Here is a 24691-nt window from a genome sequence, read left to right as displayed (position 1 = left end):
CTCTACCTGATACCTTTCATTACTGATTTCTACTTTAATTCATTTGCAATCAGAGCGTATTCTGTGTATAATTTCAATTCTCTTAATTTATTGATTTATTTTATGTCCCAGAATACAATCTACCTTAGTGAACCCTCTGTGTGAATTGACAAGAATTCCTATTCTGCTATTGTTGTGTGGACTATACCAAGTAGGTCAAGTCAGTCAATAATGTTTTTTTATATCTTCTTTTTATATCTTCTTTATCTTCACTTTTTTTTTCTGTCTACCTTTTCTATCAGTTACTAAGAATGGAGTGTTTAAATCTCTGATAGTGATTGTGGATCTGCTTTTCAGTTCCATCAGTTTTTGCTTCATGTATTTGAGTTGTGTTATTAGGTCATTTTATAAATTGACCTTCTTTATCATCATGGAATATCTATCTGGTAAAATTTCTTGTTCTGAAATCTACTTCGTTTGATATTATTACAGATATTTCTGTTTTCTTTAACTCTTTTTTGTGCAGTATATATTTTCCCATCTTAAACTTTTATCTATTTCTATTTAACATGGTTTTCTTGTAGCCAGAATATAGTTGGGTATTAATTTTTTTAATCCAACATAAAAATTGCTGACTTTAAATTTAATTATATATAGTTAGAGTCAATATAACAATTGACATAATTTGGTTTAAATCTAGCTTTAAAATCTAGCTTTATTTACTATTTGTTTCACCTCCTTTTCCTTTTGCATTACTTTGTTTTGGATTAGTTAAGGTAATTTTTTTCCTCTTTACAATTTAATTTTATCTCTGCCTATTAGCTTTCTTTCTTTCTCTCTTTCCTTCCTTCCTTCCTTTCTGTGTGTGTCTCTCTCTCTTTCTTTCTTTTATCATGGTCACTCTAGGATTTACAATACATGTCTTTAATTCTAGGGTTTACAGTATATTACAACCATTTCACAAATGGTGTAAAAATTACAACAGCATATCCCCTGACATTTCATCCTGACATTCCCTGGGTTACTGTTATACAGTTTACTCCTACATATGCTATAACCTCTAACTACTTGTAATGGCTGTTTCTTTCTTTTCTTTTTTTTTCTTTTTTTTTTTTTTTTTTTTTTTGCTGTACGCAGGCGTCTCACTGTTGTGGCCTCTCCCATTGTGGAGCACAGGCTCCGGACGCGCAGGCTCTGGATGCGCAGGCTCCAGTCGCGCAGGCTCAGCGGCCATGGCTCACGGGCCCAGCCGCTTCGCGGCATGTGGGATCTTCCCAGACCGGGGCACAAACCCGTGTCCCCTGCATTGGCAGGCAGACTCTCAACCCCTGCGCCACCAGGGAAGCCCTGTAATGGTTGTTTCTTTAACAGTCAGTATACTTTAACTTAAAAACAAAACATAGTATTTTATTTTTACCCACATGTTTACCATTTCTGTTGATCTCAAATCCATTTCATTGTGGAAATTCAAATTTCCATATACTTTAGTTTTTTCTATCTAAAGAACTTCCTTTATGTCTGCTAGCAATGAATTTTCTCAGCTTGGTTTTTCTGAAAATGTCCTTGTGTGTTTTGACTTTATTTTTGAAATGTGTTATTTCTGGTTAAAGTATTCATAGTTGATTTTCTAAAAATTTAAAATGTGTTTTCATTTTATTCTGGCTTGCACAGATTCTGACAAGAAACCTACTGTCATTTTTACATGTGTTCCTCTGTACATAATATTTTTTCTCTAACTATTTTAGGATTTTCTCTTTATCACTGTTTTTCCACAATGTGGTTGATGTGCATGGTTTTATTTATCTTTACTCAGCTTGGCATTTGCTGAATTTTTGGGATGTGAAGATTCATAATTTTCTTCAGTTAGGAACAATTTGGGCCATTATTTCCCAAAATATTTTTTTCCCACTTTCCTTTTTACCCTGGAATTCCAACTACATGTATGTTAGACTGCTCGACACTGTCCCACAGCTGACTGATGCTTTATTTGTTAATTTTCTCTCTGTATTTCATGTTCGAGTTTCTACTGCTATGTCTTTAATTTCACTGACCTTTTATTCTGCAGTGTCTAATCTGTTCTTGAAGCTATCCATTTATCTTTCATTTTAGACATGGTGTTTTTCTCTAGAAGTCCTTCTGAGTCTTGTTTGTATGGCCCATTTTCCACATCATCATAGTGTGGTCTCCTCTACATCCTGAATGTAGGGAACACATTTGTAATAGCTGCTTGAACATATCCCTGTCTGCTTGTTTCTTCATGTCTGTCACTTCTGTGTCTGGCATTACTGACTTACTTTTGCTCCTGACTATGGGTAATATTTTTCTTCTCCTTTGCATAAAAATCAATTTTTAATTGAGTTTTGCTTATTTTGGATGTTAGTTTATTGGTTACTAGAACTTATTTTGATACTTAAATAGTGTTAGATTCTGTTTCAGCACAAAGTTCAGTACTTGTAATCAGTTGGGTGCTTTTGAGGGTTGCTTTTAAGCTTTGTTTATTAAAGTCCAGAGGAAGCTTTAGAGTAAGGCTAACTAAGCCTGACTTCAGAGGTGACATCCTTCTGAAGCGTCCACCTGACATCCCATGAACTAAAAAGTTTCTTCCTTCTACTTTGTGGGGACATGGACATCCCCTGCCTGTTTGAGCTTCAGAAAATGATCATGTCAGTTCTTTACAATAGGTGTTTCCTCAGCTTTGGTAGTTTCCGCTTAAGGAGGCACAGATCATTGCTCAAAGATCTGCTCATTCTCTCTCCCAGATCTCCAGAGCCCCCTTGCTGTAGCTCCCTCCTCCCTGGTATCCTACTCTGCAAATTATGCTTGACTTGCCCCTCACCCCCAGAACACCAATCTCTATGTCTCCTCAACTGCATGAAAGTGTGAAGCTTTGTATGGATTTCCCTTCCCTGGACTGTGGTTTAGAAACTGTCTCCGGGTAGTAAGCCAGTATGATTGTGGAGTTCACAATGTTCTTCTTCCTTCCTCAGAGAGCTTAGTACTTCACTGCCTCTTGTCTAGTGTCTGGAAGCCATTATTTCTCAAAATCTGTTCAGTTTTCTACATTATTAAGGCAGGATAGTTGAGTGCATGTTACTCCATCTCCTGTACTTCATTAATTTCTTCTGTTATCTTTTTTCTCACTTTGTACTATTGTTGTTTTCCTTTGCTGTCCATTTTCTAGCATTTTGAGAATGGATTTTCATTCATCAAGAAAGGTGCTACTGGTGTTTAGTGGGGAGAAGCCAGGAATGCTGCTAATCATCCTACACTGCACAAAATCTCTCCCACAACAAAGAATTATCCAGCCCAAAATGTCACTGCGCCAAAGTTGAGAGACCCTGGTTTAACACATTATTTCCATTCTATCATTTAGTTTTTCTTCAGGGACTCCAATTATACATATATTCTTTCTTCTTTGCTTATCTTTGCTTATCTTCCTTTTCAACCATTTTCACTCAGATATTTTAAACTAATTCTTCATTCTTCTTCTCTTGGGTGTCTTCCTGGCTTTCTTCAAAGTCCCCCATTAAATTTTTATTTTAATTAAATCTTATTTAATTTTAGTTTCCTTGGGCATCATGTAATTAGAAATTAGGTCTTAATTTTGAAATGAATTTTCTTTCACTTGTTTCACCTAAAATTTTATTTGTAAATCTTTGAATTTCTTTATGCAGGCAATTTTCATATTCTCAAATGCTTGCTTGAAAATATATAACAAACTTCTGAGTGTTATATTACAATATTTTTTAAAGTTGATTTGGGGAGGAATTTTCTTCACTAAGGTATTTTGATTCTTGTTTTCTGTCTTATTACAGTTTTCTTTAATTAATTCTGTGAATTTTGTGTGGTTTAATATTTGTAGTTCAGTGGTACCCTCTTCTGTCTGTGTAGCAAAGCACAGTTTCTTTAATAAAGTTTTCTCCTTATCTTAGTTGACTGTTACCAGAGGGGTTGTAAAATCTCCAATTAAATAATTCTTTTTGCCTTTCAGGATCTTAAATTTTCCTCTTTTCCTTCTTTTTTTTTCTTTTAACCTTCTTCTCCTACACAATCAATTCCTTTCAGAAACTGCCATCTCAGATCACATGTTCTTTTAACTCCTTCTCTGTAGACTTAGACTTTGACATTATCTATATTTTTAGTCCTAGACTTTTGTCTATTTATCCACGGTTTTGACCAATTTTAAGCTGGCTTCTGTCTACCATGTAATTTTTCCAAAGCTGTCCTTATTTACCAAAAAAAGGGTTTCTGTTGAGGTGTTGAGACATGACTTGTTAGGATTTTCTGTTTTCTTTTCTTTTGAACTTGCAGTAATTTGAAATTTAGAATTTCTCTGCCTTCTAGTTATGGTAAGGTTTTTGTATACTGTCATTTGTCTTGTTCTGCACTGTTTTTGAGGCTATGTGGGGATGCACAGTTTTATGAGGTCAGCATTATATTTGGCTTTCCCAAAGTTATATATTTTTGTTCTTCTTGATTGACATTGGCAGATATTTATCAATTGTTTATCAATGAACCAACTTGTGGCCTTGGAGTTCTTTTAAAATATATGTTTGTTTTCTCTTTTCTTATTTCTCATTTTATCTTTATTATATCCTCCATTCAGCTTAAAAAACTATTATTTTTTCTCATTTTGAGATGGATGCTTGCTTAGTTCTTAAATTTTCAGGTTTTCTTCTGTTATAACATATTCATTTAAGATTATTTAAAAAAAGATTATATATTTTCCTCCAGGCACTGTTATAGTTGCATTCCCACACATTGCTACAATAATTCTATTTTATTTTTTTATTTTATTATTTTTAGTGATAATTTTTGTTTTTATCCCTTAGAAGTGTGTATACAAGGAAACTAAAAGTAAATGAGCACCAACAGTTACAATTCCAGATCTCTTCCTTTTTTAGAATTAGCAGTAGTCAAATTAATATGAAGAACCTGGAGGAGGCCAGGTAGCAGAAAAATATATAAACTATTGACCTAAATATCTTGAAAAGCTATGTAAGTATTAGAAAATCACTTATTTCTCTCTGGGTTTGTTTCTTCATCTGTTAAATGAAACTTCAAAATTGTATGATTCTTACTGAAGTAGTTACAGATGAAATTATATGATGCCTGGAATTTTCTTTAAAATAACTGAGTGAGTTTAGGATTGGAGTATAGATTATATAAAACTGGCCAAATAATAACTGCTGAAACTGTATGATGGGTACATAGGAGCTCTTTACATTATGTCCTCTACCTTTGCATATGTTTGAAATTTCCCATAAATTTTAAAATTAATAATATTTTAAGAAGAAACAGGTGATTCCTTGCCTCTCGTTTTCACATTTTACTGCAAGAGGCAAGTACTATCTGGGATCGACACACAAAACCAAGATCACAGGCAACATCTTCAAAATGTTAAAAAGAATAAACTATGTTTAATCTGAACAGAGTCGATAATCTTCATATTGGATGTGTACTATTTTTAAAAACTGATGGTCTTGATTTCTTTTTCACAGATCATGAGAACCAGTCCATCCTGACCACACAAGTGACTTTTTTCTTCTTCTCTGGTTTGTGGTGATTGTCTTAGATATTGACAATGTAAGCTGTAGTTCTGATCTATTATTTGGTTTCTGTTTGACAGTGGAGAATCTGGAGCAGGAAAGACTGTGAACACAGAGGAGCGTGTCATCCAGTACTTTGCAACAATTGCAGTTACTGGAGAGAAGAAGGATGAAAGTGGCAAAGTGCAGGTGGGTCTGATTGGTGTGTCCGAATCAAGACTGTCAGAGTGCTCAGGAAGGCCAGATGTGAGGACTGCTCTTGTCTTTGCAGGGAACTCTGGAAGATCAAATCATCAATGCCAATCCCCTGCTGGAGGCCTTTGGCAATGCCCAGACCATGAAGAATGACAACTCCTCTCGCTTTGTGAGTCTCTGGGTCACAGAGGGTTTTCTCAGGGCTTAAATGCCCCAAAAGGCATGTATGAGTTATTATTCAATCTCTTCTTACTCGTGCACTTCCAGTTTTGTATGTAATGTCATCTTTTTCACTTGCAAGGGTAAATTCATCAGGATCCACTTAGGTACCACAGGGAAATTGGCTTCTGACCTGATCCAAGTCCCTTCTGCCATGTCTGTATCTCCTGTAGTCTGGGGATGATTTGTAATTTGCCCTCTCTCTAGGTTTTCTTCAAAGCTGGCCTGCTGGGTCTTCAGTCAGGGACCCTCACTGGCTCCAGGCTGGTCCCAACCATGGCGGAATCACTTCTGGCCTTTCCTTCCCTGGAGGCGCACTCCTCCCATGATCGATTTTATTTTTTAAATTGAAGTACAGTTGATGTACAACATTATATAATCTACAGCTGTACAATATAGTGATTCACAAGTTTTAAAGGTTATACTCCATTTATAGTTATTGTAAGATATTGGCTATATTCCTTGTGTTGTACAACATTTTATTATTCAGTTCAAGATATTTTCTAGTTTCCTTTATGATTTCTTCTTTGGCCCATCACTCATTCATAAATACATTTTTATATTTCCAAATGCATGATTTTCTAAGGTGTTTTGACCTGTCATAATAGTCTTGTGGGCAAAGAATATACTTTGTATGACTTAAAACATTCGAAATATTTTTAGACTTGTTTTACGGCATAGTATGTGGTAATTTTTGTAAATGGTCCTTGCAAAAAGATTTATTTTTGTATGTCTATTAGGTTGAGTTGTTAACTGTGCTGTTTTATCCTACTATATCTAGTTCCAGTATATCTATATGTACTATATTCCCCAGTATCCCGTTGTCCTGTTGATTGGCACACAGTTTATGACGATTCCTATCAGCCTGAGTCGTTAGCAAATATTTCCGTGCCTTTGCAGATAAAAATCCATGTTTAGCACAGAGGTCACCCAAGTAAACCTAACATTGTTAGTGTTATGCACTACTAACACATACGACATCTTTGACAAAACAATTTCTGCTACATCAATATAATTTCTACATCTTTTCTGAAGATTACACATAAACATGGGTAAGAATAAGAGCTGCGTGAGAGATGGAGCAAACAGGCAAATAAAACCAATGGATCTGCTGTCAAAAATGAGGCATGTAGAAATGCAAAATCACATCAATTGTTTATTTCTAAAAAGTATTCTAAATTACAATTGACTACAATTCATTTAAAATGTTTTAGATTGTGAGCTTTTCAGCAATTTACAAGATTTGTCACAATTACCTGTTTCCTGTGGGCAATGTATTGATAAAGTTGGTGAGCGATGTGTGGATAAGATTGGCCCTCCTCTAGTTTTACGGGCAAAGATTCTGCAATCTGTCATTTCCTATTGCTCTGCTTCAAGAAGGTAACTAAATATTTCCTAGCAGGGTCTGAATTTATGTCTCCCCATTTTCTGGTGGTTCATATTATTGTTCATCATCATCTTGGTTTATCATGTCATTGGTATCATGGCACAGTCTTTCATTGGAATCTGGATTTTTCTCTCCCACTTCCTGATTAGTCTTGTAAGCTGCCACTTCTATGTTATGTAGCTTCAATTTCTTTATGAAATGTTTTAGTTTCCAGGTCCTCAAATTTATCATCTACATAATTTCCTAATAAATATTCATTTTCTAGTAGCTATTCTTCTGCTGGTACATCTTCTATCTCTGTTCTCTGAATGTTTTGTGTGTACTATTTCATAAAGAAGTGATTAAATTTGATCTTTGACTTCATCTCTAGTGCTCTTGGAATCTGATTCAATGGGAACCTCTACTAATAAATCTAGATATTTCCTAGTTTCTTCTGACAAGACTAATAACATTGAAGGAGATCTCTCTTTATGTCCTGATACTTTAGCATCACTCACATTAAGATCCTCCATCACCAACAATATCATGTTTCAATTTCCTAGAATTTCATGTTCAATAAGACCTAACAAAAGATAACAACTGATGCCCAGATTCTAAACAATGCAATTACCATAAACAATGTGAAGAAATAACTTGCAAAAATTTCCTTCTTGGGCTTCCGTGGTGGCGCAGTGGTTGAGAGTCCGCCTGCTGATGCAGGGGACGCGGGTTCATGCCCCGGTCCAGGAGGATCCCACGTGTCTCAGAGTGGCTGGGCCCGTGAGCCGTGGCCGCTGAGCCTGCGTGTCCGGAGCCTGTGCTCCTCAGCGGGAGGGGCCACAGCGTAAAAAAAAAAAAAAAAAAATAGTTAAAAAAAAATTTCCTTCTTTCCATTTTTGTGTCTTCTGTGCTTTGTCTGTCTTTTGAGACTCTTGCTGCCATTTTTGTTGGTGCTGGGGCTGACATCAGCAGCTGCTGCTGCTGCTGTCATGATTGGCTTACTAATAATTAATCCTTAATGTACAGCAGAATATGTGAGGGGATGCCGCAGGGAACTCCATAAATAAACAGCAGTGGATATGATAATTGTGTCTTCACATGTTGCTTCTCTCCTATTCTCTTACACATCTAGAATTCCAAATAAACATATGTTTTTCTTTTTCACTGTATCCTCTATGATTTTTACTCTCCCTTTGGTATTTTCCATCTTTTTGTAAATCTGTGCATCATCAAGAGTATTTTCCTCTCTTTCACTGTGTCTAATCTGCTACAGCACCCATCTACCTTATTCTTTGCTTACTGTATTTTTCAGTTCTGGTACTACATTTTTCTCATTTTTCTAATTTTGCATTTTCTAATTTCTAACTTATTTACAAAAATTTCGAGCTTAATCTTTTTTCTTTTTGAACATTTTATGCATATTTCCAACGTCTAGAATCAATTTTTGTCTCTCTTTGTTTTCTCTCATTTCTGCTGATTCTCATTCACAGTGTCCTTTCTCTTTATGCATTTGGTTACTGTTGATTATGTGTTAAACATTATATTTTAAAAGTTATTGACAGAAATAATTTGAGGCTTAGTAATTAATATACTATCATCCTCCAAAGAAGTTTTATTTGTATGTCTGGACTCTGGGAATGATAGCAATCTAGGATCACCTTAATACCAGTTCAAGACTTGTTTTTCTCTTTTATTGTGAAGCAGCTATAGTCTGTTCAAGGCTTTTTACTATTGATCTACCCTTACTTCTAAGGTGAAAGGCTTCAGGTGTAGTGGGTGGTTTTCAAAGACCAATTCTAATGTTTGGTGTTTTATACCCACGAGGCTAGGAAAAGTTCAGTTAAAGTTTAGTTTCCCTTTCCAGAACAGCAAATTGCTGTAAGGCTGAAGTGACCCTAAGTGATAGCTTATATTTTAGAGTTTCTACCCTCTCACTGGCCCAGTAATTTCTCTCCACCTTATTAGCTTTTTGATATTAAAAAAATGTTAATCCAGTTGTTTTTCCATTGGAAGTACTGTCCCATGTTACTTAGCTCCCACTACTGGTAGTAAAATATCAAGATTTTGTCATAAAAGTCTAAGCTTATTTTAAATTTAAATAAGTATGCTCTATAAGCTTTTGCAGGACAAGCACAAACTTCAGAATTCTAATTCTACAATATATAGCTAAGTAAAGTATGTAGCCTTGCCATAAATTTGCAGCCTTAGATGGAAAAAAAAAAGGCATTAATGCCTTCAATTTCTTATAATGTTCCCTTTCATTTGCTTTCACAGGACTTACCAGAAGGAGCAATAGACTCTTTGAAGAGTCTGGAGATGGAATAAGTGAAAATAACAAATTTTCTTTACCCTTGTAAACAAATTCTGCCTTTTATCTGAATTTAGAATAGCTCAAAACAGGTCACATCTCCCTCATTTCTAATGCTTTAATTTTCTTATAGAGAAAAATGCATAGACAAAGAAAGACATGAAGCCCTGGCATGGGTGGATGGCATCTTGAGTAGAGGAGGCATTGTTGACATTTATTTTGAATGACCTTTTTATTCCATGGCCATATACCCTAGTACATGATTTGTGGGAGGTATGCTCCATTCCTTTTTGTGGTAAAATTAGAAAAGGCAAAGGGAGAGGTGGGGAAAGAGGGAAAAGAAGAAATCAATCTGTATCTCTAAGTACAGGTAATTCATCAGGCAGATCAACTTTAGGAAGGAGTACATACAAGAGTAACAGAAATGGAAACTGACTCCTTGAAAGCATCCGTATCTTTACTGCTAATAGGCATGGGTTTCTTTTTGGAGTGATGAAAGAGTTCTAAAATTAGATTGTGGCAATGGTTGTACAACTCAGTGAATATCCTAAAAGAATGAAGAAAAAAACCCCACTGAATTGAACACTTTAAATGGGCAAACTTTATGGTGTGTAAAACATACCTCAGTAAAGCTGTTTTTTTTTTCAATCCCTTGTCATATCTATGTATTCCTTGGGGAGTCTTCAAGTAATTTAAATACCACGGGTTTAGAATCTATTAATCCATATAGGATGATTCAGACATACATCCCGGTTTAAAGTTTGTGGTCAAAAGTCAGTTGCTTAACATCACAGGACTTCAGATTTCTCAAATAAGATGGGGATAACAACACTGTCTTGTCCAGAAGCAGGGACTCAAACACAAGTTTTGTTCAATTAATACATGGTGGGAGTGCTCTAGGTGAAGTGTAGGATACGACAAGGAAAACACACCAGTGGGAATGTGGTTTCAGCTGAAATCTAGCTTTATTCTGTTTCTTCAAGGAAGTCAGTCATTGGCCAAAGCCTGAGTGGTCAATGTGGGAGGGTGCAGTGTCCAGCTGGCAGCTGGCAGACATTTAGTGGCTATTGCCTACTGCCACTGGGGAGGGTGCACTTGCCAGTAGAGGGGCCTGTGTTGGGCACTACCATCATCTACTACTCATTCTTCTTCCATAGTACTGTTCTGTTGTAGGGATGCACAGACATGCATAATATACAATAACTGTGAACTTCTACATAGTGCCTGGCCCATAAGGAGTACTTTATAAATGGTAGCTATTTTTTTTAAACTTTTTATTTTATATTTGGAGTATAGTTGATTGGCAATGTTGTGTTAGCTTCAGATGTACAGCAAAGTGATTCAGTTATACATATACATGTACCTATTCTTTATCAAATTCTCTTCCCATTTAGGTTGTAACATAATACTGAGCAGAGTTCCCTGTGCTATACAGTAGGTCCTTATTGGTTATCTATTTTAAATATAGCAGTGTGTACACGTCAATCCCAAACTTCCTAACTATTCTTCCCACTCCCCACCCTTCCCCTCTGGTAACCATAAGTTTGTTCTCTAAGTCTGTGAGTCTGTTTCTGTTTTGTAAATAAGTTCATTTGTATCATTTGTTTTTTAGATTCTGCATATAAGCAATATCATATGATATTTCTCTTTCTCTATCTGACTTACTTCACTCAGTATGCGTAGCTATTTTTTACAGGGCATAAAATGTCAAATACAGACAAGGAAATAAATTGATTACAAATACTACATAATGCTATGCAGTAAGAAAACCTTACGGTACATGTTGCTTTCTCATCAAATGTATATAGGTGATTTACTGAGTATTCTTCATGATGAGGTTTTAAGGCAGTAACTCTCAGTGGGCTTGTCCAACCTGAAAACAAAAATGTATGTGCTTTGGGTACATACGTAAGAAATACAAATGTACACAATGCAATAGGAATTTCTTCTTCCACCAGAAATACTTCCTACTAGAAAGCTAAACTGTGTGGTATTGATTTTTCCATGGATTATCTAACAACTTTTCTCAGCAGTGAGAACAGAAGCGCTCTGGAATTTATGAGTTAGATTAATTAAATAGTGTACAATTATTTGTTGTTTATTATTTATTATTGGAAGAGATCTCTCGGGCATTATTAATCTGTGCATGTGCATGTGCATGCAGACAGGTTGGGGATGGTGGTGACACAAAGGAGTTTACTATGTAGATAATTCAACCTAATGATAAGAGATGGGCAAATATAAAAGCTGCCTTCAACAAATATTTACCTCACCACAAATGAAAGCAGATGAATGTATAAAGATGGAAAACAGGTTTCCTGGTTTTGAGGTGCTCATGAACAAATGGAAAAGACAGACATGTAAGTAGATAATTTCAGTACAATGTGGTGACTGTGATCACTGTTGAGCTCTGAGTGCTGCGGGAGTGCAGAGGAGGGACATCTAATCCAGCCAGATTGTAGGGAGTTAGGAACATCTTCCTGAAGATAAGACCTGACCTCATCTTGACAATTGAGTATGACTTGGATAACAAAGGGGAAGTGGAGGAAGAAGAGTCATTCCAGATGCGGGAACAGTATGTACAATGGTAGGCTTGCCCTGTGAGAGCAGCATCACAACTCTTACTGAAGGTTGGGTATAGCTATGTCTTGAAATGGCAGCCAGGGAATGGTGGAAGATGAACAAACGAGGTAGGCCAATGTCAGGACATGAAAGCCTTGGACCTATCCTCCTCAGTAAGTCTTAATAAGAGAGACTGATAACTTTGGCAAATTACTCTGGTTTGGACAGGGCACTAGTGTAGGTGAAGATAACGGTTGTACCACAGAGATCCTTTTCCTACCGCATGGGTTCTTCTAACTTGGTCCTCCACTTTTTAGCTTTGCCCCATGAGTTAATCTAACTCAGCAAAAGATGAACTAAAATGTTAAAACTGGGAGCTAGCTGGACAGTACAGAGATATCTAAGCATAGGTGAGATGAATTGTGACAGGGATTTGGGATAACACAGGAGCACCCTGGTCACCATGGATAGCAATCTGGTGAAGCTCCATAAGAGCCTACAGCAATACTTGGGGCTTAATAATGTATATACTTCCTGGCTAAGGTACCACTGTGACCTCGTGAATTATTTGACCCCCCTGAGTCTTATTTTTCTTACCTTTAATGATTGCTGTCAGGGTTGTAAAAACTACCATTAATGTATTTAACGGAATTGGCAAATTTCTGGCATGCAGTTTATAACAGTATCAGTTAGTAGTTGTAACATTATTAGTACCTATAGTAGTAATGTAGTAACATCATCTTCATAATGATGATGCTGATTCAGTCAATATTTGACCAAGCAGGACAGAACCTGCAAACTCAGAAGTGGCAATGAAGGGCTGGAGAATGGGGGACCCTCTGTGGATTCTGAAGGTAAGTGAGAGAGAGTAGCATGTGAGAAGGCCTTGACACAGCACTGCTGACTGTAAAGATGGAGCAGGCCATGTGAGGAGACTCCAGGAGCAGAGTGCATCCCCTGCTGCCAGAGAGCAAGGAAACGGGCGCCTCAGATGTCAGGGACTGTATTCTGCACAGTTAGAATGAGCCCCAAAGTAGATTTCTCCCCAGACCCTCCAGATATGAACAAAGAGCACACCTTGACTTTGGCGGTTGGATCTCAAATAGAGAACAGAGTTAAGCCCGCTCAGGTTTTTGACCCACAAACTTGTCAGTAATAAATGGCCTTTGTTTAAAGGTGCTAAGTTTGTGGCAGTTTGTTATAGCAGCAAGAGAAAACTAATACAGAAGCGAAGGCAAGAGGCCAAGGCAGAGTGAGAGAGGCCGTGCTGAATTCCATGATCTTTTCAGTTTTGAGAAGAAGGATAATTCTGTCTGTGACTCAGCTGGCCAAAGAAAACCCTCCAGTAGATTCTCATGCCATCAGCAGCAATATGGTGCTTTTTGGTATCCTCTGATTTGAAGCCATTCTAGCAGTTACTTAGAAAAAAATAAAAAGGAAAGTAGAAAAACAAGAAAACTAAAATTTTGACTTTAAGCCAGAGTAGAAGTAAACAGGGCAATGAATTACAACTATATACCTCAGGGGCACTACGCTTACATCTAAGTATGATGACATCCTTTCTTCTACCTCGTTTCAGTAACTAGTGCTGCGAAATAACCTCACACCTAGCAGCTTAAAACAACCATTCATCATCTACTGGGCCTCTGAATTGTTCTGTCATAAGGCATAGCTCCGATAGCTAGTTCAAAATGACCTCACTCACGCGGCTGGCAAGTTGGTATTGACTGCTAGCTGGGCTCAGCTGGGCCTGATGACCAATGCCTTATTTTTCTTCCCCTCTGGATCTAGGTTGGGTCTCTCACAAAATAGTGACTGAAACTCCAGGGGAACAATCCCTAAATGACCAATCTCAATGTGCAAGTACTTACCAGGCCTCCACTTGCATCATGCTTGCTAATATCTTATTGGCTAAAGCCACTCATATGTCCAAGCCGAGAGTCAATGTGAGAAGGAAACAGACCTCATTTTATGGTAGGAAAAGTGGCAGGCACACGCAGGAAGGGGTGAGCTGCCAAAAGCCACTTTTGGGAACAGCTATTACACACCTCTCCTTCATAACCCACAGTCTCACTTCATTGCTTTCATGCCACCAAACAAATATCAAGTGTTTTGTCAAGGAAAGCACTGTATTATTTCCTTGACAAAAGTATTTCATTTATTAGAGATTTAACATGTTTAAAACTGTGATCGTATTTTTACAGTGTATGGGTTTTGTGTGTAACCCATGAAACTGTATGAGTTTGGAGCAATCTACCATGAACACTATTTTCCCATAGGCCTTATTATTTTTATTATAAAACATTTCCATAACAAGGTGCTTTTAAGGAAGCCAAAACCTTAGAAGAAAGATTCAAGGACTATTCTATGTATATTTTTTTATTCATGTGTTGTCTCTCCTCTAATGGTTGCAGACAGGTTTTTTTTTTTAACATCTGAAATACCCTTTGTGAGTGGTCTTCCCTGAGTTTTCTTTCTCAATATAGCAAAAGGTAGGTTAATTATGTTGATATTTTCAAAGAACCAACTTTAGGTTTAGGTTATTTTTTCTGCTGTTTTTCTATTCTCTATTTTATTTATATGAACCAAACATCCAACCTTCAAAATACATGATACAAATATTGACAGAATTGAAGAGAGAAACGGCCCTACAATAACAGTTGAAGACTTTAGTACCTACTTTCAATAATGAATAGAACAACCAGACAAAGATCAGCAAGGAAGTAGAGGACTTAAACAACAATTTGACCTAACAGACATTTACAGAACACTCAAACCAACAGAATACCCAAGCGGAATACACATTTTTCTCAGGTGCACTTAGAACATTCTCTAGGCTATACTATAGGTGACAAAGCAAGTCTTAGTAAACTTAAAAGGACTGAAAGCATGTAAAATATATTAATACTTTCTGAACACAATGGAATGAAACTAGAAATCAATAGACTGGAATAAAATTAAAAACTGATATATGAAAATTAAACACCACACCCCTAAATAACCATTGGATTAAAGAAGAAATAACATGGTAAATTAGAAATTATCTTGAGACAAATGAAAACAAAAACATAAGTAATGGGGTTCAGCAAAAGTAGTGTTAAGAGGAAAACTCATAGGTATAAATGCTTGTATTAAAGAAGAAATATCTCAAATCAACCACCTAAATTTACACCTTAAAGAACTAGAAAAAGAACAAACTAAACCCAAAGCTAGCAGAAAAAAGAAAATAATAAAGATTAGGTCAGAAAGACACAAAAGAGAGAATAGAAAAACAATAGGGAAAATCAATGAAAGCAAGAGTTGGTTCTTGAAAAGATCAACAAAATTGACAAACATTTAGCTAGACTGACTCAGAGAAAAAGAAAGAAGGCTCAAATAACTAAAATCACAAATGAAAGAAGGGACATTACAACTGATTTTTGCTGGAGGTCATTGAGAGGACGTGACCACCCACTGAGCCATGAGCTGAACTCAGGCAATCAGAGGCTCCTACCCTCTCCTCTGTCCTTGAAATGAATGTATGTTCTGCCCACTGTTCCCACAGGAGGAGCTGTTTCAGGAACACAGCCTTGAGAGAGTAACGCTTCGTTGAGACCATCTGGACAGTATACGTGACTGAACCCTGTTAAGTCCTCTACATAAACTTGAAGATTCTGGAGGGTGGGTGCAGAGATCTTACTCATCTTAAGGCACCTAAGACAAGCATAAGTAAGTTTCCTTGGTAATTAAACCTGCCACCTACCCGTCTGGAGAGTCTGCCTCTTTCTCCTTGCCCTGTGAGTACAGGGGCCAGTTTTGGATCTCACCTGGGGAACTCCTGAGGTTTAGAACCAACAATTTTACAGAAATAAAAAAGGATTATAAGAAAGTATTATGAACAGTTGTACACCAAACGATTATATAACCTACATGAAATGGACAAATTCCTAAAACCACATAGCCTACCAAGACTGAATCATGAAGAAACAGAAAATATGAACAGACCTATAACTAATAAGGAGATTGAATCAGTAATCAAAACTCCCAATGAAGAAAAGCTCCAGATCAGATGGCTTCACTGGTAAATCTACAAAATATTTAAAAAAGAATTAACACTAATCCACTTCAAGCTCTTCCAAAGAAATTGAAGAGAACACTTCCAAATTCATTCCATAAGGCCAACTGATATCAAAGCCAGACAAAGACACAAGAAGAAATGGACCGATATCCTGATGAATACTGATGCGAAAATCCTCAAATACTAGAAAACAGAATTTAACACACATTTGAAAGGATTATACACCATGACCAAGTGGGGTTTATTCCTTGAATGTAAGGAATTGTAATTGTGCGTTAATACAGTGTGTGGCAATGTAAAATGGATTAGCCACTATGGAAAACAATAGCTGGTTCCTCAAAACACTAACACAGAATTACCATTGAGCAATTCCACCTTTCCGTATATACCCCAAAGAACAGAAATGGGATCTTGAAGAGATATCTGTACACCCACGTTCATAGCAGCATTATTCACAATAGCTAAAAGGTGAAGCAACCCAAGTGTCCATTGATGGATGAAAGGATAAACAAAACGTGGTATATACATAAAATGGAAAATTATCCAGCCTTAAAAAGGAAGGAATTCTGACATATGCTACAGCAAGAACACTGCTGTCCTTGAGGACACTATGCTAAGTGAAACAAACCAGTCACAAAAAGACAAATACTGTATGATTTTGCTCATACGAGGTAGCTAAAGTGGTCAAATTCATAGAGAAAGAAAGTAAAATGATTGCTAGGGGTTGAGAGGAAGGAGGGAAAGGTAGTTAGTATTTGATGGATATAGCATTTCAGTTTGGTAAGATGGAAGGAGTTATGGAGACGGACAGTGGTGATGGCTGCAAAATAATGTGTTTAACACCAATGAATTACACACTTAAAAATGGTTAAGATGGTTGTTACTGAGGGTGTGTACCCCAAAATTCATATGCTGTAGCCCCTACCCCAATATGATGGTATTTGGAGGTGGGGCCTTTGGGTAATTAGGTTCAGATGAGGCCATGAGGGTGTGGCTCCCATGACAGGATGGAACTAGGAACAAAAAACAACTGACCACTGTTAAATGTCTAGATAAGGTTGAAATAGGACAAAAAATCAGTGATATAATCTATAAAGTGGACGTTTTGATATTTATGAAAGTCCACTGAAAAGCATAATGGTGTGTGATATAATTAATTCTGAGAAGATATCCTTCTTTATCAGAATGTATGAGAAATTATGTGTATTTAGGTTTGCTAAAAACTGCAAATATTTATTTATAATTAATGATTATTTCCAGAATCACTGAAAGCATAGGCCAAATTATATTGAAATCAATCCCTGAACTTCAAGTATTGTTCTTTGAAACTGTTAATAGCTCATAACACCTACTACTAATTAAATGCTTTACCAGGTTCCACGAATTTTGCTAAGTATTTTACCCATCTTAATTCATTCAATTCCTACAATTTTATAAGACAATTTATGTATGAAGGAACTGAAAATTCTGGACTTTAACTTAACATGACTTTGTTTAACTTTACAACATCTAACAAATGTTATTGGTTCATTCCTTTGTCAGATATTTTTACATGAATAACGGTAAATAGCCCTCGCTATTGTAAATTATAACTAGTATCTGAATTTTATAAGTAAGGATACACAGGCATAGAGATTAGCAACGAGTCCTGGGTCATGGTGCAAGTAAGTTTCCTGCCAGGAATAGAGTACAGACAGTCTCACTCTAGAGCCTATCTTCTGCATTCTGCTGTACTGATCTAGGCAATGAAATAGAGGCTAGATGAGCTCTATATTTGGTTCTGAACTGTTGGTGCAATGTCTGTTATCCCTATCTCAGTCATAAGTTAGCTTCTTCACCTCTAATTTGTTGGAATGCTTTGACAGTTCACTCTTAGGAAAACTTACAAAAACAAATCAATATTGTTCTTAAAAATTACTCTAGGTTGGGATTTTCTGCTTACAAGCTAAGTGTCATACTTGTCTAAAATAAGACTACAGTGAAAAATGACTTCGATTCCTTTAAAGAAGAGTTCTTGATAATGACTATTAGTGTACATTGAAACATTAACAAAAGATTGAGCTCAAGCTCCTTTCTGGACAGATCAGACAATTGGTCACTAGTTCAGAATCAGTGAAAACTGTACTATGGCTGTAAGACTGGCCTGAACTCATCAATGGTTCCTTCAATGTGAACTGCATTTGATTCTCAGTAATACCTTATTTCCCTAGATGGTATTTCAAATGGATTATAAAATAATTATTTCTTAAAATGTTATTGGACCTCATTTATATATTTACGTGAACATTCCAAACTAAGGAATTTCCCTAAGCCTACCCGCTGAGGCCACAACTGGAGTGCACATTAAAAGCATAGTTCTTATCCCTTGCTTATCTCTCATCAAATTGTTCTTTTCTTGTTCAAGAGTGGGTATCTGGAGAGTGTGGCTTGGGACCATTATTTTGTGGGGCTTTGCATTTCTACTACCTTTGCCCTGATTCGTACTCCCTTCCTAGTCCCAAGTGCCTATGGCCTCTCTTCATGGAGGAGTGGCAGGAACCATGAGCTTCCACTGCTCCAAAAAACAATGATGTCACTGTTCCTCCACACAGCCTCCCTAGGCTTCTGGTCTGTGGCGGGGCACTGCAGAGGAGTGGTGAAGAGGGCGCAGCCTCTTAAGGCTAGAGCAAGCTCAGCATCTCTTGCTATAACACTTGGTCTTTGCTTTTCCCACATGCTCAAACACGTTAATCTCTTTTCACTCCCTGCCTACGAGGCACATTCCATACAGGAACACTGCCCGTGGATTTCTTCTGGAAGTTCCTCACCACTTCTGGGCCAGGCTTGTGACACCCTCTAGGAGTTCTTACAGAGAAACCAAAAGGTGCAGCAGTCAGTGAGTGTTCATCAAATTCTGCCTCCAGGAATGTGGTGGAGTTATTTATGCAGGGGTTGCCTCTCTTCAGCTCCTGTTCTTACAAGACCCCAAAATTTACTTTCAACTACTTTCGCATTGCATTTCAGCTCCTGTAACCTAACTCTTTGATAATCATCAGCAAGTTAATTTTTTCAAAGGACAGAGACAGATAAGGAGGCATGATACACAATTATCAAAGTTAAATATAAATTCCTTTGTGGCAAAATTAGGTTATCTGTGTGTTTAGAATAAATTATCTGATATATACTTTGTGTTGGCCACATACTGATGAATATTTTTTGAAAACCAACTATTTTTTTACAAACAGGTTTAAAAAAGGCTTATCATTCTTATTACTTTTTCCTTACAATCCATAATTTAAAAATAAGAATTCCTTATTTGGTCTTTTACAATTTTATGTCAAATGAACTGCTAAATCTTAGATCCATGCTCTTCTCTCTCATTTGAGTGTTTAAAAATTACAAAGCCCATGTCACATCATTTACCTCCAAGTCTTGCTCTGATGGAAATGTCTGGTACTGCCCTGGAATTCCATCTCCTGTCTTGTTTTAGTTCTTCTAGTAACATTTTTTTCCTTTTTAATGTCGTCTGAAATCCTGTGTCTGGCCTGGGAACTCGATGTTGAGGTTTCACATCACTGAAATCTACCAAGCTTGGTATGGTTCTGCCAATGCCAGGCTTTAAGTCAGCATCACCACCAGGGCTCACAAACCCTGAACAGGTGTCACCTAAGGGTACATCATCCCGAAGTGGAAATAATGGATAATCTGGCCCATACGGTGTGGGATAAGGATAGTGTAAATGATAGTCTGGCAGGACTGAAGGGGGATAAGGGTGAAATTTAAGAAAAGTAGGGTTGCCTTTCTTTTCAATTCTTTCACAGTCATGTCTGTCCTCAACTCCTTTCACAAAAGGCATGTTCAGTTTTCGTAAGAGAGCATGATAGTGTGGGTAATCTATATTCTCAACAGCCTTTGTTCTTGAAAGGAAGGATCCTTCAGAGATACTTATCTTTCCAGGTGTGTGCTGTGAATCCATATATACGGCCTTTCTCTTTAAAATTGTGGGTGACTGTATATTAATTGCTTCTGAAGTCTTTCTCTTTATAAAACTCTTATATTTCTAACCACTGACGATTGGTTAACCTAACATAGTTATTGATTTGGCTTTCTCAATGTCAATAGAGTTTCTTCTTTTAAAAAAGTTTTAAGGTAAATATTTTTTCTCCATCAAAGGAAGTAAGGGATCAGAACAGAAAAAACTAAACGAAACAGAGCCCATGTTGCTTGGCAACAGCTAGAACTCTAACACATTGGACCATTTATTAGATACATCATAATTTAATTCTTAGGAAAAACAAAAACAGACTTGTCAGTAAAATCTCCATGACAGTTTCCTCAGCAATGCTCAGGAAAACTGTGCTCATTTTTAAATTTTTCCATAAGTTGATACTTTATGGGTAAATGAGATTCAGTAAAGGGTATAAATAAAGCAGTTAATGAAGAGGCAATATTTTTTTTAAAACATATCTCTGATATACTTTAAGTATTTACCTGATAGATATAAAAAAGTACAAAACACACTGCCTATATAAATTGTAAATTTAAATGCAGTGCAAAAAATGAACATGTATTACATTACAGTTAAATCAATGTATCTAATTTTTAAGGAAAGTAACTTGCAATTTATAGTCAAGGTACAGGTTCATCTTTTACGTGCCCTACATTATGCTTACCTACCTTTTTGCTACCATGATGGCAGAGTAAGAGCAATGAAGTTCTTAATCTCATTTCAGGAAACTACAGTAAGTAGCAGCTACTAGCTCAATGCAAAAAAAGACATCATCAATATACTATTCATTTAAAAGCTCATTTCAACTAGGTAACTTGGTCTTGCATGAAAACTGCTATCAAAGGAATTCCAGACAGTAGAATTTGGGCACAAAAGCTAACACCATCCCTACTGGAGTTAAAAGTGCAAATACGAATAACAGACCCACTTTCTTTTTGATTTTCAGCAATCAGCTTTCCATCTTTAGAATCACACCATACATTAACTAAGATCTCCAATATTACTTCTTATTCTCAGGTTGAATATTAGGAATTTACACTGCAGACCAAGGCAGGAGGGACTGAATTACAGAAAACAGAGATTTCAAGATTTAGCATGGTCTGAACAGTCCTCTCTACCCTTTATTCTCTATAAGTCCACAGTCCAAAGTTCATTTGGTAAAAATCATGTTGTGCAGGTTGACTTGTTTATAAAAATTAAAAGGAATTTTAGCAGAATATATATCCAGACAAGTATAGTGATTTATTGGGCACTATTCAGTAAAATTTGTTTACTAGGTGTGCTCAAAGGAAGTGCAAGACCTTGACCAAAATGCTGGCTGGGTCTAAATCATGCAGGTCTCTTTACTAAGACATGCCTGAACAGGCTGTACTCAAGTCAAGACTTTATACAGATTAGAAAGGATTCCTAAAGAAGTAAATCTACTCAGTAGAATAAACTGTACTGGATACATTTTACCAATTAGCACATGCATAAAGATAGCCAGAAAACTCAAGAAATAAGCAGAAATTTCAATTTCCTTTGTTAATAAGAACCAAGGACTTTGGATATTTATGTAATCCTTAAGAAATGTCTTCATCCTGGTCCTGGTCCAAAATGAACTCTCCTTCCTTTCTGCTAGATGTTTTCTGTTCTTTTCTTTTTTAAAAATAAACGGGGGCTTCCCTGGTGGCGCAGTGGTTGAGTGTCCGCCTGCCGATGCAGGGGACGCGGGTTCGTGCCCCGGTGTGGGAGGATCCCACATGCCGCGGAGCGGCTGGGCCCGTGAGCCATGGCCGCTGAGCCTGCGCATCCGGAGCCTGTGCTCCGCAGCGGGAGAGGCCACAACGGTGAGAGGCCCGCGTACCGCAAAAAAAATAAATAAATAAATAAACGGGTTATTTGAATGCTTACTTTATACCAGGAACTATCCCAGGAGTTGAGGTTAACATGGTGGCAAAACAGACACGATTCTAGCTGTGAAGACATAGTTGGTAAAGCAGGCCAGCTGAAAGACAGCAAGGGGTGATGCTCTCTGTGGCACAAACAAGATACATCTGAAGGCATTGATGTGCGAGATACGCCACCGAACAAGCGGGAAGGTGGACTCAGGTGGGTGCTCAGGCTGTCAGTTCGAAAACCCTCGTCTGGAGAGAAGGACACCCAGTGATGGCTTTTGGACCACCTGGACCACTCATTTCTTCTGATTACACAGGGTTATTGGGCATTCTGTCTTCTGTTGCTTAAACTTCATTGTCCTATGTACTTGTACCACCTGGGTAAGATTTACTTGTATCGTAGCTCCCTTCACATGAAGTGAATCCTTCCCACCGCAGAAACGCAGAGTATTCTAACACGTTCCCGCTATAAACGCCCATGTAGGCAGACGGGTGGTTTTATGCATCTTTCTGAACTCAGGTGATAAAAGACCATCTTTCGGGCTGAGCGATCCATTCCATCTAAGGCTGTTGCCTCGTTTTTCCCGCCCAGCCTCTTCCTGGGGCTCAAGGCCCACTTCCATTCCTGGTGGCTGGACCTTGCATCCATCGCCCAGTTGCGTCCCATAAATCCGTAGGTAGTCAGCAGCCGACGTCGGGAGAGAGAGGCAGCCCTCTCGGGCTGGACCAGCCTTCACTCCCGTGACCCTCGCCCTGTGGTCCAGAGTTGGCCTCAACACTCAGACTCGGCCAGCCCGTCCCTCTGCCCGCGACTCTTCTGCGGCTCCCCAACTTTCCACAGGTCTGCCCTGCCGGAAGTGGTGGCCCTTTTTCCGGCCCCCCTTCCGGTCCGCTGGCTGGCGGGTGGGCGCGAGCTGCGTAACGACCTTCTACGCTGTGTCGGCTGGCGACGGCGGCGGCGGCGGCGGCGGGTGGATGGAGGCCTCGGCCCCCTGCCGAGCGCGGCGGGGCTGGCGGCGGTCCCGGGCCGCGGGCTTCCCGCTCTCCCGGGCCGTGGTGGTCCTGGTGTTCTCCGCGCTGGTGCTGCGGGCGCCCCCGTCAGGTGAGGCGGCGGAAGGCGGCTCCGGACCGCGGCTCCCGGAGGTTTCTGTGTGTCACGTGCGTCCGCTGATGGGAAAGCCTGTATCACTGGTCCTGCTCTTGAATTTAATAGCAGGACTGGGCACATTGATGTCGTATAGACGGGCGAGGTAATTCAAACACCCACAGCTCAAGGCTTGAGATTAAATTGGCCGTTAACAAGCCCCTTATCAGTCCCCGGGTCCTTTGCCAGCTTTCCACGACGTACGGGTCTCAGGATTTCAGTGTATTTTGAAATGAGTAGACGTCCCGCCGCTTTCTCATTTCCCGTGGTCCTGGAGCTCCATCTATTGGTTTTAGCTATAAAGTACAGGAAAGACTGGCAACTTAAAGTTTTGATATTCTGCTGCCGCCGTTTTTTGCCTCCTTTTGATTCAGAGATCCGAAATACTTTCTCATGTTTTCAAAATAGAGTTAAGATACCGAAGGGAGTGCTTAATTCAACGGTCATCGTTTAACTAGAAAGGTTTTGGCTGCGTTATTTTGCGTTCAAGTTTTAGACTTTTTAGAAATAAAGTTATTTTGCGTTTAAGTTTTAGACTTTTTAGAAATAAAGTATCTCCCAGAACTGAATCATAGAAAGCACAAAAGAGGTTTGTTTAAAATACAATTTGTGCAGAAAAGGGGCAATGAAAAAAGAAGCCCTCCAAGAATATGAATGAGGAAGGGCTGCGGAGGTAGACAGGGGATAGGAGGAGAATGGAAAGAAATGGAGTGAAGAGACATTACAAAATATGCCAAAGTCCAAAGGTCATTCTAGTTTAAGTAGAGACTAGCTGATAGCTGTTAATTACCCCGTAGGAGAAGGATGCTTCTTGACCACGGCCCATGATCTTATGCTAGTTACGACTCTCTCTGTGTGTGTGTGTGTGTGTGTGTGTGTGTGTGTGTGTGTGTGTGTTGTCTTTTGATCCAAGAACAAGATCAGGCCTGAGGATACAAGAAGTAGACTAAGGACGCAGTATCTTAATATGTAAGGTATGAATAGTGAAGCAACATTTATGTTGCGTTTTATAGTATATATGATAGTCCATTCAGTTCCTACAAAAACTCTAAATCTGGAATTTAGTCTCATTTTGCAGATGAGAAAACTGAAGCTCCTGGAGTTTTAATTGACTTTCTTAAGACTCGTTAGTGGAAGTTGGGATTTAAATCCAGGTCATCTGACTTTGAATAGCATACTCTTCTTGGTTCTGTACCTCCTCTCTGTTAACAGCAAAGAAGATTTGGGTCTAAGCTTTGTTGCATTTTTTGTGCTGCTCCTGCCACTTGTCTGTGCACACTCATGTGTCCATCAACATTCACTTGTTCAGCGAGGACTGAACAACATCAGAATATATCATATTTAACAATTATTATTTAATATTTGCTATGTGCAAGGTACAGTGCTTGACAGGTTATTTTTTTCTTGATTAAATCTTTTTTTTGCTTGCTGGTTTTTGCAGAGTCAA

At 38.1% G+C, this 24691-nt stretch overlaps 2 protein-coding genes across 2 annotated transcripts in view; one reads left to right on the top strand and one right to left on the bottom strand.

Annotated features, from left to right (window-relative positions):
- Window positions 1-22749, bottom strand: part of SPMIP7 (sperm microtubule inner protein 7) — a 59813-nt gene extending 37064 nt beyond the window's left edge. The window contains exons 1-3 of the mRNA XM_024764387.1: window positions 22633-22749; window positions 19638-20205; window positions 11392-11489 (exon numbers count right to left, since the gene is read on the bottom strand). Coding sequence (XP_024620155.1) covers window positions 11392-11489; window positions 19638-20205; window positions 22633-22749 — 783 coding nt within the window. The remainder of the gene's footprint in view (window positions 1-11391; window positions 11490-19637; window positions 20206-22632) is intronic.
- Window positions 22750-23067: 318 nt separating this feature from the next.
- ZPBP (zona pellucida binding protein) overlaps window positions 23068-24691 on the top strand; it is a 98287-nt gene continuing 96663 nt past the window's right edge. Inside the window, exon 1 of the mRNA XM_024764375.1 lies at window positions 23068-23202. Within this exon, the coding sequence (XP_024620143.1) occupies window positions 23076-23202 (127 nt within the window). The 5' untranslated portion in view covers window positions 23068-23075. The remainder of the gene's footprint in view (window positions 23203-24691) is intronic.

This window comes from Neophocaena asiaeorientalis, unplaced genomic scaffold (assembly GCF_003031525.2).
Source record: "Neophocaena asiaeorientalis asiaeorientalis breed wild unplaced genomic scaffold, Neophocaena_asiaeorientalis_V1.1 scaffold191, whole genome shotgun sequence".
Classification (NCBI taxonomy): domain Eukaryota; kingdom Metazoa; phylum Chordata; class Mammalia; order Artiodactyla; family Phocoenidae; genus Neophocaena; species Neophocaena asiaeorientalis.
Note: the sequence above shows the minus strand (reverse complement) of the source record. Positions and strands in the feature narration are given on the sequence as shown.